At 37.0% G+C, this 14563-nt stretch overlaps 1 protein-coding gene across 4 annotated transcripts in view; it reads right to left on the bottom strand.

Moving 5' to 3' along the window:
* The window catches only part of LOC119059877 (charged multivesicular body protein 3), a 100649-nt gene that overhangs the window by 54020 nt on the left and 32066 nt on the right, over positions 1–14563 (bottom strand). Inside the window, exon 1 of one of the 4 annotated variants that reach the window (XM_037159732.2) lies at positions 6308–6474. The exons of 1 other annotated variant lie outside the window; for it this stretch is intronic. In XM_037159732.2, the coding sequence (XP_037015627.2) occupies positions 6308–6352 (45 nt within the window). In that variant the 5' untranslated portion in view covers positions 6353–6474. Of the gene's footprint in view, positions 1–6307; positions 6475–14563 lie in introns of those variants that run through there. 2 more of the 4 variants (XM_037159731.2, XM_053664648.1) reach the window with 2 other exon arrangements.

Genomic DNA, 14563 nt, shown 5'->3' with positions numbered 1-14563 from the left:
TGCTGGTTCTATTCCCACTGGGGACACATGCCTGGGTTGCAGGCTGGGGCCCCAGTGGGGGGGGGGCACATGAGAGGCAACCACACACTGATGTTTCTCTCCTTCTTTCTCCCTTCCCCACTCTAAAAATAAATAAAATCTTTACAAAAACATTAAAAAAACTTCATATAGACTGTGAAAAAGTTGAATAATTTACTATCATTAAATGTTAATAAAATTTTACCCTGGCTGGTGTGGCTCAGTGAATTAAGCACCAGCCTGCAAACCAAAGGGTCACCAGTTCAATTCCCAGTCAGGGCACATGCCTGGACTGCTGGCCAGGTCCCCAGTAGGGGGTGTGCGAGAGGCAACCACACATTGATGTTTCTCTTTCTCTCCCGCTACGCCTCCTAAAAATAAATATAATCTTTAAAATATTGTTACTAAAATTTTCAAGAGTATTTTAGTTTTGAACATGAGTATTCTGCTGTTATTCTCTGGAGCATTTGAGAACTTTTTCCTAGCATATATCATCAGTTCACTCAAATAAACACTTATAAAAATTTTTTTAGAATTGTTGGGTCAATTACCATATGACCCAACAATTCTACTTCTAAGTATATACCCAAAAGAATTGATGATAGGTACTCAAACAAATACATGTACACACTGTTCACAGTAGCACTACTTACAATAGCCAAAGGATTGAAACAACTGAAATCTCCATCAGTGAATGAATGGATAAATGAGTTGTGGTATATGCATACAATGGAATATTATTCAGCCATAAGAAAGAAGAACTACAAGCTGTATCATGGATGAATCTTGAAATCATTAAACGAAATGAAATAAGCCAGACATAAAAGGTCATATATTGTATTATTACATTTGTAAGAAATATCTAGAACAGGAAACCAGATTGGCAGTTGCCTGGTGCTGGGAGGACAAGAGAATGGGCAGTAACTGCTTAGAGGGTATAGGGTTTCATTTTGCAGTGATGAAAATGTCTCAGAACTAGATGGAGATGGCTGCATAATGTTAGGTATGTACCAAATGCCACTGAACTGTTCAGGGTCAAATGGTTTATTTTATGTTAAGTGAATTTCATCTCAATTAAAAAAAATAGAAGGAGGGAGAATTAGCTATATTAAGACAGCAGACTTCAGAATATGGAAACTTATCAAAACTAAACAAGAACATTATGTAACAATACACAATTCAACAAAAATTTCTAACAATCCCTAAGGTACACATGCCTAATCACAAAGCATTGAAATATCTAAGGCACAGGTGGCAAACAGAAGGCTCGCAGGCCAAATCTGGCCCAGCACCCTGTTTTATCTGACCCAGCACCTGTTTCTACCCTGTGGCAGTGCCAAGCTCCTTGTCCCTAGTTAAGGAGTAGTTACATTTACACAGTTCCAAAATTATACTCAGCCCTTTGAAGGCAACCACAAAGCTGATGTGGCCCCCAGTGAAAATGAGTTTAACACCCCTGACTTAGAGGAAATGGACCAGTTACTTGAAAGACTATTAAAACTCACACAAGGAGAAACATACTATATGAATAGGCCTACATTAAAACAATTCAATCAGTAGTTAATAACCTTCCAACAAAGAAAGTATCAGGCCCAGCTGGTTTCATGGTGCATTCTACCACTTAAGGAAGAAATGATGACAATTTTCTATAAAATCTTTGAAAAAATATAAGACCATACTTCTAGACTCATTCTGTGAGGCCAGTAATAGCCTAATACCAAAACTAGATCAACATTAAAAGAAAGAAAAATTATAGATCAGTAACTCTCATGAACAGAGATGTAAAAATCCTCAACAGTGTTAGCATATTGAGTGAAAAACTACATATCCCAAAGAATCAATGGGAAAAAAAAAACCTCCTGGAACTAATAAGCAAGTAAAGCAAGATCTTAGGATAGAAGGTTAATATACAAAAGTTAACTGCTTCCCAACATAACATTAATAAACAACTGGATTCTGAAATGTAAAAAAATATTTACAATAGAACCAAACAAAAAAAATAAAGACTCAGGCGTAAATCTAACAATATGTATAGGATCTACATGTGGAAAACTACAAAACACTGATGAAAGAAACCAAAGAAGACATAAAAATGAACAGATGTTCCATGTTTATGGATTAGAAGACCCACGTTATCAACTATTTCCAACTTTATCTGTAGATTCAATGCCTATTCAAAACCACCAGAATATATACTGTAGATATCAATAAACTGATTCTAAAGTTTTTATAAAAAGGCAAATAACCTACGATAGACAACATAATAGTGAAGAAAAAGCTAGAGGATTTCCCGAATACCCATTTTCAAAACCTAATATAAAGCTACAGTATTCAAGAGCCCTGACCAGTGTGGTTCACTTGGTTGGGTGCTGTCCCACAAAGCAAAAGGTTGCTGGTTCAATTCCCAGCCAGGGCACATTCCTAGGTTGTGGGTTCAGCCCCATATTAGGGGGCTTACACAATGCAACAGATTGATGTTATTCTCTTACATCTATGTGTCTCTGCCTCTTTCTGTCCCCATCCCTTCTCTCTTAAAATAAAAAAAAAGAGTTAAACACCTTGTAGACACATAGATCAATGAAACAGAAGAGAGAGCCTAGGATTACACCCACACAAATACATGCAACTGCTGATTATATAACAGATATTTTTCCACAGCTAATTGAAGCAAACTAGTTGTTTTTAAATTACCTAAATTTAAATCTCTAGGTTAATGCTAATTAAACTCAATCTCCATTTTACTAACATGTGAAAATGACAAATTCTACCTTAAGCATATACTTGAAGTATTTCTATTATCAGAAGCACTGAGGCATGAACTGATGCAATTAAATAATTATGTAGAAGGTGGCAACTAGCTAAGAACAATTTCGCATGACCCACGGAAAATACTTCTTTTCCCAAATGTTAGCAATAGCCAGGAAAATAAAGAGTATGTTTTCTGAACTTGTTCAAGTCTCAGCTTAAATGCTCCTTTAAGAGGGTTTCCTTGACCCCTTGGATAGATGAAATTCCCATGCACTATAATTACACAGAACCCTACATCTCCCTTCTTCTATAAATCATATTGCACTAATAATTATAGACTCCATGCTCCAGAAAGTCGGACCTTTTCTTATTCACTAAGCCTTTGCACAATGTCTGGCACAAAGCAGATGCTGAATAACTCTCTGTTGAATTTAACTGCATGGAATATGTGTTGTGAAGAAGGAACATAAAATTTCAGCCATCAGTAACATAAACAAAAATACACAGAAAATTTCTATATGTTTTTAAATGTCAGAGAAAAAGTTTCATAAAATCTGTCCAAAAATTTTTTAACTTAAGAAATCAAAAGAGATTTGTAGAAAAGAAAATCTTACCTAAGAGAAATGGGAATAGCCAAAATTATCCAGCAGGTCCCAGACCAATGATTCTTAACCTGATTGCACATGGAAGTCACGTGGGAAATTTTTTAAAAATACCAATTTAATTGGGCTAGGAGTGAAGCCCAAAAGATAGCTAGTACTTAAAATCTCTCTAGGTGGCCCTGACTGGTGTGGTTCAGTGGGCTGGAAATCATCCTGCAAACGGAAAGGCTGCAGGTCAGTTTTGATTCTGGATCAGGGCACAATGCCTGGGTTGTGGGCCAGGACCCCGATTGTGGGTGGGCAAACAGGGCAATCCATGGATATTTCTCTCCCTCCCCTCTTTCTCCCTACCTTCCCCTCTCTCTAAAAAAACAAATTCCTTTGGAAGAACTGAGGTTTGACTGTGAGCCTAAGACAAAAAGCTTAAGAAAATGTATCAAACAAGTCTCATTATGGTAAAGATCACAATAAACAACAAGAAATTGAAAAGATAAAAAGGAAACCAGACAATTATTTACAACCAATCATTTTAGTAATAAATTAGAAACATTTATATTTGAATTGGAAACATTTATATTTGACAAGTAAAACAGAACATAAGGAGTACAGTATATAGAAATATCTATTTGTAAATTAAATGTGCTGTGAAAACCATAAAGAATCTACAGAGACTTTCACACCATCAAGATATATACTTTATTCAAATTCATTCATAAAGCGTCTACTACATGCCAAGCAAACCAGGCAGGGAAACTAAAACAAACAAGACAGCATTCTCCGTAAACAGCATAGAGACAAATGGTAAGCCAAATGGAAAACAAAATAATTGACTGTTACCATCATTCACGAGAATTTTAGGTGGACTGAAGACTTACCTGTAGAAGGCAAAACTGTACTATTTTAAAAATACGGTATAGGAAAATACCTTTATGATTTCAGATTAGGAAAGGATTTCTTAAAATAAAGTGAAAATCAACAAGCACAAAGGAAAAGACTGATATGCTTTATCTATGTTGAAATTAAATTTTTTTATTCATTATGCATGACACCATTTAAAGGAAAAAGATCACAAATTTGGAGAAGGTATTTGTAACCATATAAATGGTAACACATAAAAAGCATTTATGAAGACCTATATCCAGAATATAAAAAGATTTCCTATGGATCAATGCCTTTTTCTTTCTTAAATTGAATTCTGAACATTGTTTATGAAAATCTGATAATCTAAGTCTTTGGATGATGTCATCTTCTACCAGATAAGACTTAACATTTGCTTTTGGTAAATATCTAACCTAAGAGCACTGGGAATTGGTTCTTATTTAAGCTTAATGAATCCAAACAGGGATAGAGATAATTCGAAACCGGACTTCAGTCTTTGTGAAAGCCAGTTTATTTCCTGCTCACTACTACTGCTACTGCAGATGGATCAGAGTCCCAACCAAAATCTGGGATTTACCTGAGTCCCTTATCCTTAGTGAACTCCAATTTTTGAACGCCCTAACCACAGGATTTCTAAAAAATTCTACTTAAATTCTCCGTTTCTCAATCACTGCATTTAGAATTAAAGGATCTCTTTAGGGGCAAAGTGGTCCCAAATAATCGGGCTCATGTAATTAAGCTTCCCTCTTCTCCAGGATCTTGATTTTTCAAAACGTCACTGCCTGAGGGAACTAGTATTTTCTGAGTACCTATTGTTCTAGAACCAATGATTAACAAATACAAATTAACACATTATATGCCAGCAATTTCATGATGCATGACACTGGTTTTAAAAATATGCCTGCCACAGATAAATGAGATTACCTAGTAAATAAAGGATGTTAGGGATCTTTTCAGAACTCAAATTATTATTCATCAGGTCTGGGGTAGAACCAGAGTTTTCTAACAAGCTCCTAGGTGATGCTGATGCTGTTTGTGTGCACCTGGATAGCAAGACTGTAAAGTTTATAAAGAACTAACTAACCCTAGGCCCTGACCAGGTAGCTCAGCTGGTCAGGGCTTAGGCCTGATCCACCATGGTTGCAGGATCGATCTCTAGTCAGGGCACATACAAGCAACCAATTAATGCAAAAATAAGTGGAACAACAAACCCATGTTTCTCTCTTCCCCCATCTTCTCTCTAAAAATAAAAAATCAACTCCAGGCACGACTAGTTAAAACTACATACTTTCATCTTCAGTGACTCTGAGGTGATACTATTATCATTTCTACTAGAAAGACAAGACTAATGCAGAGAGAAAAGAACTTTTAATAGATTACCAGGCTATTGTGGGGAACCAGTATTCAAACTTAGGTAGACTGACTCTGCTGGCACTCTTAACCACTACACATTATCTCAGTGAACAGGCAGATCAGAATTCAAAGCCAGGGTCGATAATCTTCAGTACCACTCTTTCGAGTCGGGTCTTGCTATAACGTGTCGGGAAAAAATAATACAGTAGGTCACAGGAAGGAGAAAACAGAGCCTCCTCTCAGTACAGCAAGAGAGGTGGGGAAGAGTCGGCAGTTGCCTGAATCTTCCCGCGAGAGACGGGGAACAACTTCGAGATGACGCAGGTCCGCCAGTTAGTGGTTGGAGGACGCAAGGGGGCGGGGCCGGCACCTAGGAAAAAGTTCCGGGCGGGACGTACCAACGCGCCCAGGAAGGAGATCACCGGAACTAGGACTGCGTTGCTGCCTCCGCGCCCTGTGCCGAGACTGAGGAACTCTTACTCTAGCCCTCAGCTCCTTTGAGGAGTGCTGAGACACCGAGGCTCTCTTCTGTCAGAGCCAAGTCATTAGAGACTCTCCCTCCGGCACCTCAGTCGAGTGGGAAGCCCCGGAAATGGCGGCCGAGTGGTACCTGGCCAGTCGAGGTGGGAGAGTGGCCAGTAGCTTTAACAACTCCTCTATGCCCCAAGCAAATCCACCCATTCCTTTGCCGCCACCGTAGCCCTTACCAGCTCTTTGGGTGGCTTCTCTTGGGTTTTTCCAAACAGCCCCATTGCTTACTGTACTTGTCTTGCCCCTTCCGGCTTTTCATTCCTTGCGCCCAGGCAGGTCATGGGAAGCCGCCTGGGCGGGGCCGGTGAGAGGAAAGGAGTCCAGGCGCCCAGAGAAGGGAGCGGCTGCAGTTAGGAAAATACGCATGCGCAAAGTTGGGACAGGCGGAGTTGTGTCAAAAAAGATTGACGCAATTGCGCATATTCTGGGCGGGGATTTCTAGAGGGAGGTGGCAAATTAGGTATTTTTGCGTGAGGTGATTCATCTGGAACAGGAATTTATTGATTACACCTGGTGATTACATCCGCTCCTGGCACTTTACCAAAACGTATATGTTGTTGAACAGAAAGTCTAACTCCACCTAGGCAATGTACAATTACAACCACTTTCTGAAGGGCTTCACCTTGGGTTGGGCAACTCACAGGTAGCCACCAACACAGCTACTTCGCCCCTCCGTTGTCACCAAGTACGTAAAACCTGGGCATTATCTTCTCTCTTAACACGTTCCGACGATTATAACTTTTAAGTGTTTGAAAATGTTTTGAAATGTTTTAAATGTTTGAACTCCAGCCATTTGCTTTCCATCTCTGGTGTCACAGCTTTTATTCAGGCCGTGGCCATTTCAAAAGTGGATGGCATTTGTGTATGTGTTTGTGTGTGTGTTCCTAAACTCCAAATGGAATATGACCTTAATCAGTCTCAGAAGAATCGGTGACTAAAATGAACTATACACCTTTTAGCAGGCCAGTCTCTGATTGAACTACACCAAACTCTGAACTCTGTGAGCTGATGGTTGCTGTCATTAACTTGCTTCATGATGGTGAAGAGACCACACATTTATTGCCTCAACCCTATATTTCCATCTCTGGTGGGAGTGTACAGTAATATGGCACAACCACTTTGAAAATATTTTGGCAACTTCTTAAAATGCTAAACATACACCTATCTTGCGTCATTCCACTGTTTACACAAGAGGAGAAAACTCATAGGGCCTTACAAAGACTTGTACACACATGCTCATAGAATCTTTATTTGTGATAGACAAGAACTAAAAATAATTCAAATGCCCATCAACAGCTGAATGGATAAACTAATTGTGATAGATCCATACAATGGAATACTACTCATCAATAAAATGACCAAGATATTGACACATGCAACAACATGCATGAACCTCAAAATAATTATGCTAAGTGAAAAAAGCCAGAAAAAATCACATAATGTATGCTTTCACTTATATAATATTCTAGAAAATGGAAACTAATCTATAGTAACAAAGTAAATCAGTGGTTGCTAGGGTACAGAGGTTGGCTCAGAAAAGGAGGAACTACAGAGAGACAAAAGGAAGCTTTTAGGGATGATGCAAATTACCTTAATTGTGATGATTTCACAAATGTATGCAATGACAAAACAAACTGGACACTAAATATGTGCAGTTTATGTCAATCGTACTTCAATAAAGTTCTTTTTAAACTAGCAGTACATGATCATTGTAAAAAGTAACCCTCCCATTTACACTTCTTCAGGGGTAAAATCTCAAAGGATTCACTCCAACTAGTTAGTGTCAAAATTATAATATTATGATTATAAATAGTGTGAATCCTTTGAGACCTTTTCCTTTGCAGAATATACTTTTACTTAATAATATATGTATTACACATATTGTTCTGCAATGTCCCTCTTTAAAAAGTTTTACATAGATTTTTCACTGATGTTAATTATCTATAGCTGAAGGGTTCCATAGCAGGAATGTATTAAAAATTATTTAACAATTTCTCTATTGGATAATAAGTAGTTTATCATTTTTCCCCATTAAGTACTATATAGATAGTTTCAATTTTAAATGCCCTACAAGTGTCCTTCATACAGGTTGCAGAGTTTTGAACTACCAACAGTTTATGAGAGCATCCTATTCCATAAATGCTTCCTCACAATGACTGTTATCAACCTTTTACATTTTTGCCACTTTGATGGTATAAAGTATTATTTTTAATGTTCATTTCTATGATTAATAGTCTAAGTGAACAACTTTTTGCATGTTTGTTTGCTCTCTGAATTTCTTCTGTGAATTTCCTCTTTATATTCTTTGCCCATTTTCCATTGAATTATGTCCCTTCCTTTTACCCTCCCTCCCTCCCTTCCTTCCTTCCTTTTCTTTTTTAAATGGGAAGCAGCTCTTTGAAATGAGAGTTCTGTGGAATTTTTAAGTACTTCTCTCTCTCTCTCTTTTGAGAATGAACTATAAAGCAGCAATTTTGCAGATAGGAGGACACTGGACTTCCAGTTAGTCAATGATATTTATGAAAATGTCTGCTATGTGTAAGGCATTCTACAGACTCTAGGAAAACCACAGTAAACGAAAAAGAATTTCATACAATCTGGTGAGAAGGACAGTGGTAATAAATAAAAACAATGGTAATAAACAAAATTGAGTAAATTACTGCAAATGTGTGAAACTCTGACAATTAAGAAGGACATGGTGATCAGGGAATCTTTCCTGGGCAGGTGGGACCTGAAAGATGAGCTAGTAGAGAGAAGAAGAGTAACTCAAAAGAAAGAGCACATATCAAAGCCTTCCTAGTTTCTAGGTGGGAGTTTTTGACCACAGGCATTTCTTAAAAGTGAACTCTAGAATTTCTAAAGTTGGTCATCAAAAGCGGAGGCCAAACAGTGTGGAGGAAGGTTTGATTTGATCTGTGGCATGTCAATGAAATACAGAAACCTATAAACACATCAATGTAGTTGCTTCTCAGTGACTAGAAGAGCACTGTACATCCGGGCTCCACACTCAGAGGAACATACGAGCATAGTCAGTAATATTGTAATAACTATATATGGTGTCAGGTGGGTACTAGATTTATCAAAATGATCACTTAGTACATTATATAGTGTCTAATCACTGGATTGTATGATTGAAACTAATGTTTTATGTCAAATTTATATGAAAAAATTTTAAATTCTTAAAGTGTCCTCAAATTTTGGGTTCTGTAATATTATATTGCCACTAAAAATAATAATAAACTATGTATTTGATAAAATCTATAAGTAAAAAAATTTATATATATGGGAACTAGAAAAAGAGAAACAAAACCTGAAGTACAAAGAAGGAAACGATGAAGATCAGAGAGGAAATAAATAAAATAGAAAATAGAAAAAAAATCACTTGAAACTAAAAGCTGGTTCTTTGAAAGGATAAAATTGACAAGGCTCAAGTAATAAGACTCATCAAGCAAAAAGAAAGGGAAGAACACAAATGAGAAATGAGAGATTACAACCAAATACCACAGAAATACAAAGGACCATTAGAGAATACTATGAACAATTATATGCCAAAAATTGGATAATCTAGAAAGAGATAGATAAATTTCTAGAAACATACACCCTGGCAAGACTAAATCAGGAAAACAAGGAGAATCTGAACAGACAATTACTAGCAATGAAATTTAAGTGGTACTCAAAAAGCTCCTAACAAACAAAAGCCTAGGACCAGATGGCTTCACAAGTGAATTCTACCAAACACTAAAGAATTAATGCCTGTCCTTCTCAAACTATTCCCAAAAAAATCGAAGAGGAAGAAGCACTTTCAAACTCATTCTGTGAGTCCAGAATTACCATGATATCAAAAATAGGACAAATGCACTACAAAAAAAAAAAAAGAGAGAGAGAGAGAGAATTACAGGCCAATGTTCTTGATGAACATAAGATTCCAAAATTCTCAAAAAATACTAGCACACCAAATCTAACAATACATTAAAGGAATTATCAAAATAGACTTTAATAAAAAATGAAAAATTTAGGTATAAATCTAAGAAAATATGTACTTGTAGGCAGAAAGTTATACAACACTAATGAAAGAAATCAAAGAAGATTTAAATAAAATGGAAACACATACAATGTTTATGAATTGGAAAGACAACATAGTGAATAAGTCAGTTCTTCCCATATGAAAATAAAGATTTAACAAAATTCCAACAAAAAAGATTGATGTACAAAAATATATTGTTTCTACATAAAATCAATAATTAGTAAAACATTATTATCTATACAACAGCATGAAAAAATCCCTAATGATAAATTAAATAAAAATGTATAAGGCCTTTTTACAGTCAGCTATAAAACACTGGCAATAAAAATTAAATAATATCTAAATAAATGTAGAGCTATACTATATTCATGAAATGGAACTCAATATTATAATGCTATCAATTCACTCTAAAAGTGATCAATAGATTTAATGCAATCCCAACTAAAACCCCCCAGAAAAGATTTTGTGGTGGATTTTGATAAGCAAATTTTCAAATTTAATGTGGAAGTACAAAATATCAAAGTTGGAGGACTTATGTTACCAGAAATCAACAGTATCATAAAATTCTAATAATTAAAACAGTGGCACCCTGACCAGTGTGACTCGGTTGAGTGTTGTCTCACAAAGCAAAAGGTCACTTGCTGGTTAAATTCTTGGTCAGGACACACACTTGAGTTGCGGGTTTGGTTCCCAGGTGGGGCACATATGAGAGCCAACCACTTGATGTTTCTCTTACATATTGATGTTTCTCTCCCTTTCTCCCTCCTCTCCCCATCTCTAAAATAAATAAGTAAAACCTTAAAATATAAAAACAAAATAAAATAAGTGTGATGATGCTGTGTAATTATTACAGAGACTAATGGAACAGAATAGAGAACATAGTAGCAGAGCTGTATATAAATGTTGTCACCTAATTTCCAACAAATGCCATCACAATCAGTGAGGAAAATGATATTCTTTTCATTAAGTTTTGCTAGGTTGATTTAGTTATCAGTAAGAAAAAAGTGATCTTTGATCCATTTTACACCACAAAAACATTCAACTGAGATAGATCCCAGACTACAATATAATAGGTAAAAAAAATTTTCTAAGCTTCTAGAGCAAAACATAGGAAAATATATTCATGACTTTGAAATAGGCAAATATGATTTAGATGATTTAAACATGACACAAATTTCTAGTAGCTCTAACATATTGTTAAATTGGAATTCTTTAACATTAAGAACTAGTCATGAAAAGATACACCTTAGAGGGTACAAAGGGAAGCCACAAACTGTTCCATATTTCTAAAATATAAAGATTCAATCCAGTGTATATTAAGGACTTTTAGAAATCAATGACAAAATTTATCCCAATTTTTAAAACAAGCAAAATACTAGAATAGATACTTCACAGAGGAAGATATTCAAATTGTTAATGAGAGTACAAAAAGATGATAAATTCCCACATAAGAAAAAGCTAAAGGAGTACATTACCACCAAATCAGTATGACAAGAAATATTAGGACTTCTGTTTTTTCTTTTTAATATATTTTATTGATTATGCCATTACAGTTGTCCCATTTCCCCCTCCTTCATTCCCCTCCACACCCCCTCCCCCAACATTCCCCATGCCTTTAGTTTATGTCCATGTGTCAGAAGTTCTTTAGATTCTATATTTCCCATACTATTCTTGCCCTCCCCTCTGTCTATTTTATACCTACCATCTATGCTACTTATTCTCTGTACCTTCTCCCCCCTTCTCCTCCTCCCACTCTCCTGTTGCTAACCCTCCATGTGATCTCCATTTCTATGATTCTGCTCTTGATCTAGCTGTCCGCTTAGTTTGCTTTTGTTTTAGGTGTGGTTGTTAATAACTGTGAGTTTGCTGTCCTTTCACTGTTCGTATTTTTTTCCCTTAGGTAAGTCCCTTTAATATTTCATATAATAAGGGCTTGGTGATGATGAACTCCTTGAACTTGACCTTATCTGAGAAGCAGTTTATCTGTCCTTCCATTCTAAATGAAATCTTTGCTGGATAGAGCAATCTTGGTTGTAGGTCTTTGGATTTCATGACTTGGAATACTTCTTTGCAGCCCCTTCTTGCCTGTAAGATCTCTTTTGAGAAATTAGCTGACAGTCTGATGGGAATTCCTTTGTAGGTGACCGTCCCCTTATCTCTTGCTGCTTCTAGCATTTTCTCCATTTTAATCTTGGCTAATGTAATTATGATGTGCCTTGATGTGTTCCTCCTTAGGTCCAACTTCTTTGGAACTCTCTGAGCTTCCTGGATTTCCTGGAAATCTATTTCCTTTGCCAGATTTGGGAAGTTCTCCTTTATTATTTATTCAAATAAGTTTTCTTGTTGCTGTTCCTCTTCCCCTTCTGGTACCCCTATAATTCAGATGTTGAAACATTTAAAGATGTCCTGGAGGTTCCTAAGTCTCTCCTCATTTTTTTGAATTCTTGTTTCTTCATTCTTTTCTGTTTGGTCAATTTTTTCTTCCTTCTGGTCCACTTGCTTGATTTGAGTACCAGTTTCCTTTCCATCACTATTGCTTTCCTGTGCATTTCCCTTCATTTCAATTAGTTTAGCCTTCATTTGTTCCTCTAATTTGTGACTAAACATAATCAGTTCTGTGAGCATCGTGATCAGTGTTTTGAACTGTGCATCTGATAGGTTGACTTATCTCTTGGTCGCTTAGAACTATTGGCTCTGGGGCTTTGAGCCATAATGTTTTGGTCTGTTTGCGCCTGTCCATGTGAGGGGCAGAGCCTTAGGTGTTCACCAGGGCGGGGCAACCCGGTCTCTGGGTTATGATGCTCTATGTGGCGGTGGGGTCAGAGAAGGACAATGGAGTTCATTCCACTCTCTCTTGGATTTTGGTCCCCTCTGCTGCTTCCCACAAGCAAACCAGGCCCCCCTGGTGCCGGCTCCCAGGTGTGTGGGCCTGTGCACTCTCCAGGACCCTGTAGGTCTCTCCAACAAACTCTCTGTGAGCCTGGAAGCTTCTCCACTTTTAGGCTTTAATTCCCATTGCTGAGGCCCTAGCCTGTGTGGTCTGTCTCACTGCTTGCTCCTTTGCCTTGTTTATCTGCACGCAAATGTGTGACTGAGGTCAGCGAGCCGCCTTGTGCCCCCACTGGATCCACCTGTTGCCACCCCACACCTGGGATCCGCCAACCACCACCTGCACGCCTGGGTGGTCTGGCAGCTTTCTCCTGCAAAACACAGCTCAACCAACCACTGACTCTGCCCCTCTTACCAGTCTGGCTGAATGGTTCGTTGTTGTTGGACTTCCATACAGTTCAATTTTCTGTGTCTTGGTTGAGTTTTTGTTACTAAAACTTTGTTGTCTTTAAACTTGGTTGTACGAGGAAGCACAGTGTTTCCACCTATGCCTCCATCTTAGCCGGAAGAGAGAAAGACTTCTTTAAGAAAAAGGAATTTTATTTCTAAGAACATACATATGAATAATGAAATGGCTATAACTACATATCTCAAATAAATAACCACTTTAAGTGTAAATGGATTAAATGCTCTAATCAAAGGAAAAGGTGGCTGAATGGAAAAGAAAAACAAGATCCACACATATGCTCTTTACCAGAGACCCACTTCAGACAAAAACACACACACACACAGAGACTTGAAAGGATAAATCCAACAAGAGAATATAACTCTTGGAAACATTTAGGCACCCAACATAAGAACACCTAAATATATAAAGCAAATATTGATAGACATAAAGCAAGAGATTGAGAGTAATACAGTAATTACAGGGAATTTGAACACCCATTGACATCAATGGGTAGAGCATCCAGACAAAAGAGCAAAAGGAAACCACAGCCTTAAATGACATAGTAGATCAGATGGATTTAATAGGTATTTTTAACATTTAACTCCAAAGCAGCAGAAAATACATTCTTCTCAAGCCCTAATGGAACATTTTCCAGGGTAAAAGCAAATATGAGGTTACAAAACCAGTCTCAATAAATTTAAGGATATTGAAATCATACCAAGGATATTCTCCAAGCACAGTGCTATGACACTAGAAATGAATTACCAGAAGAGAAGTGAAATATGCACAAACACATGGAGGTGAAATAACATACTACTAAACAATGAATGGGTTAACAATGAGATCAAGGAAGAAATTAAAAGGTACCTTGAGACAAATCATAACGAAAGCACAATGACCCAAAATTATGGGACACAGTCAAAGCAGTTCTAAAAGGGAAATTTATAACAAACCAAGCTTACCTCAAGAGAAGAAAACACAAATCTGCAAAGCAACTAGAAACAGAAGAACAAACATAGCCCAAAGTGAGTATAAAGAAGGAAATAATAAAGATCTGAGCAGAAATAAATGAAATAGAGTCTTAAAAAATACAAAAGACTGATGCAACTAAGAGTTGGTTCTTTGAAAAGA

The sequence above is a fragment of the Artibeus jamaicensis genome, unplaced genomic scaffold (assembly GCF_021234435.1).
Source record: "Artibeus jamaicensis isolate MK-2021 breed Jamaican fruit bat unplaced genomic scaffold, CSHL_Jam_final contig_384, whole genome shotgun sequence".
NCBI classification, from domain to species: Eukaryota; Metazoa; Chordata; class Mammalia; order Chiroptera; family Phyllostomidae; genus Artibeus; species Artibeus jamaicensis.
The sequence above is the reverse complement of the archived record's forward strand: the minus strand, read 5'-3'. Positions and strand labels throughout refer to the sequence as shown.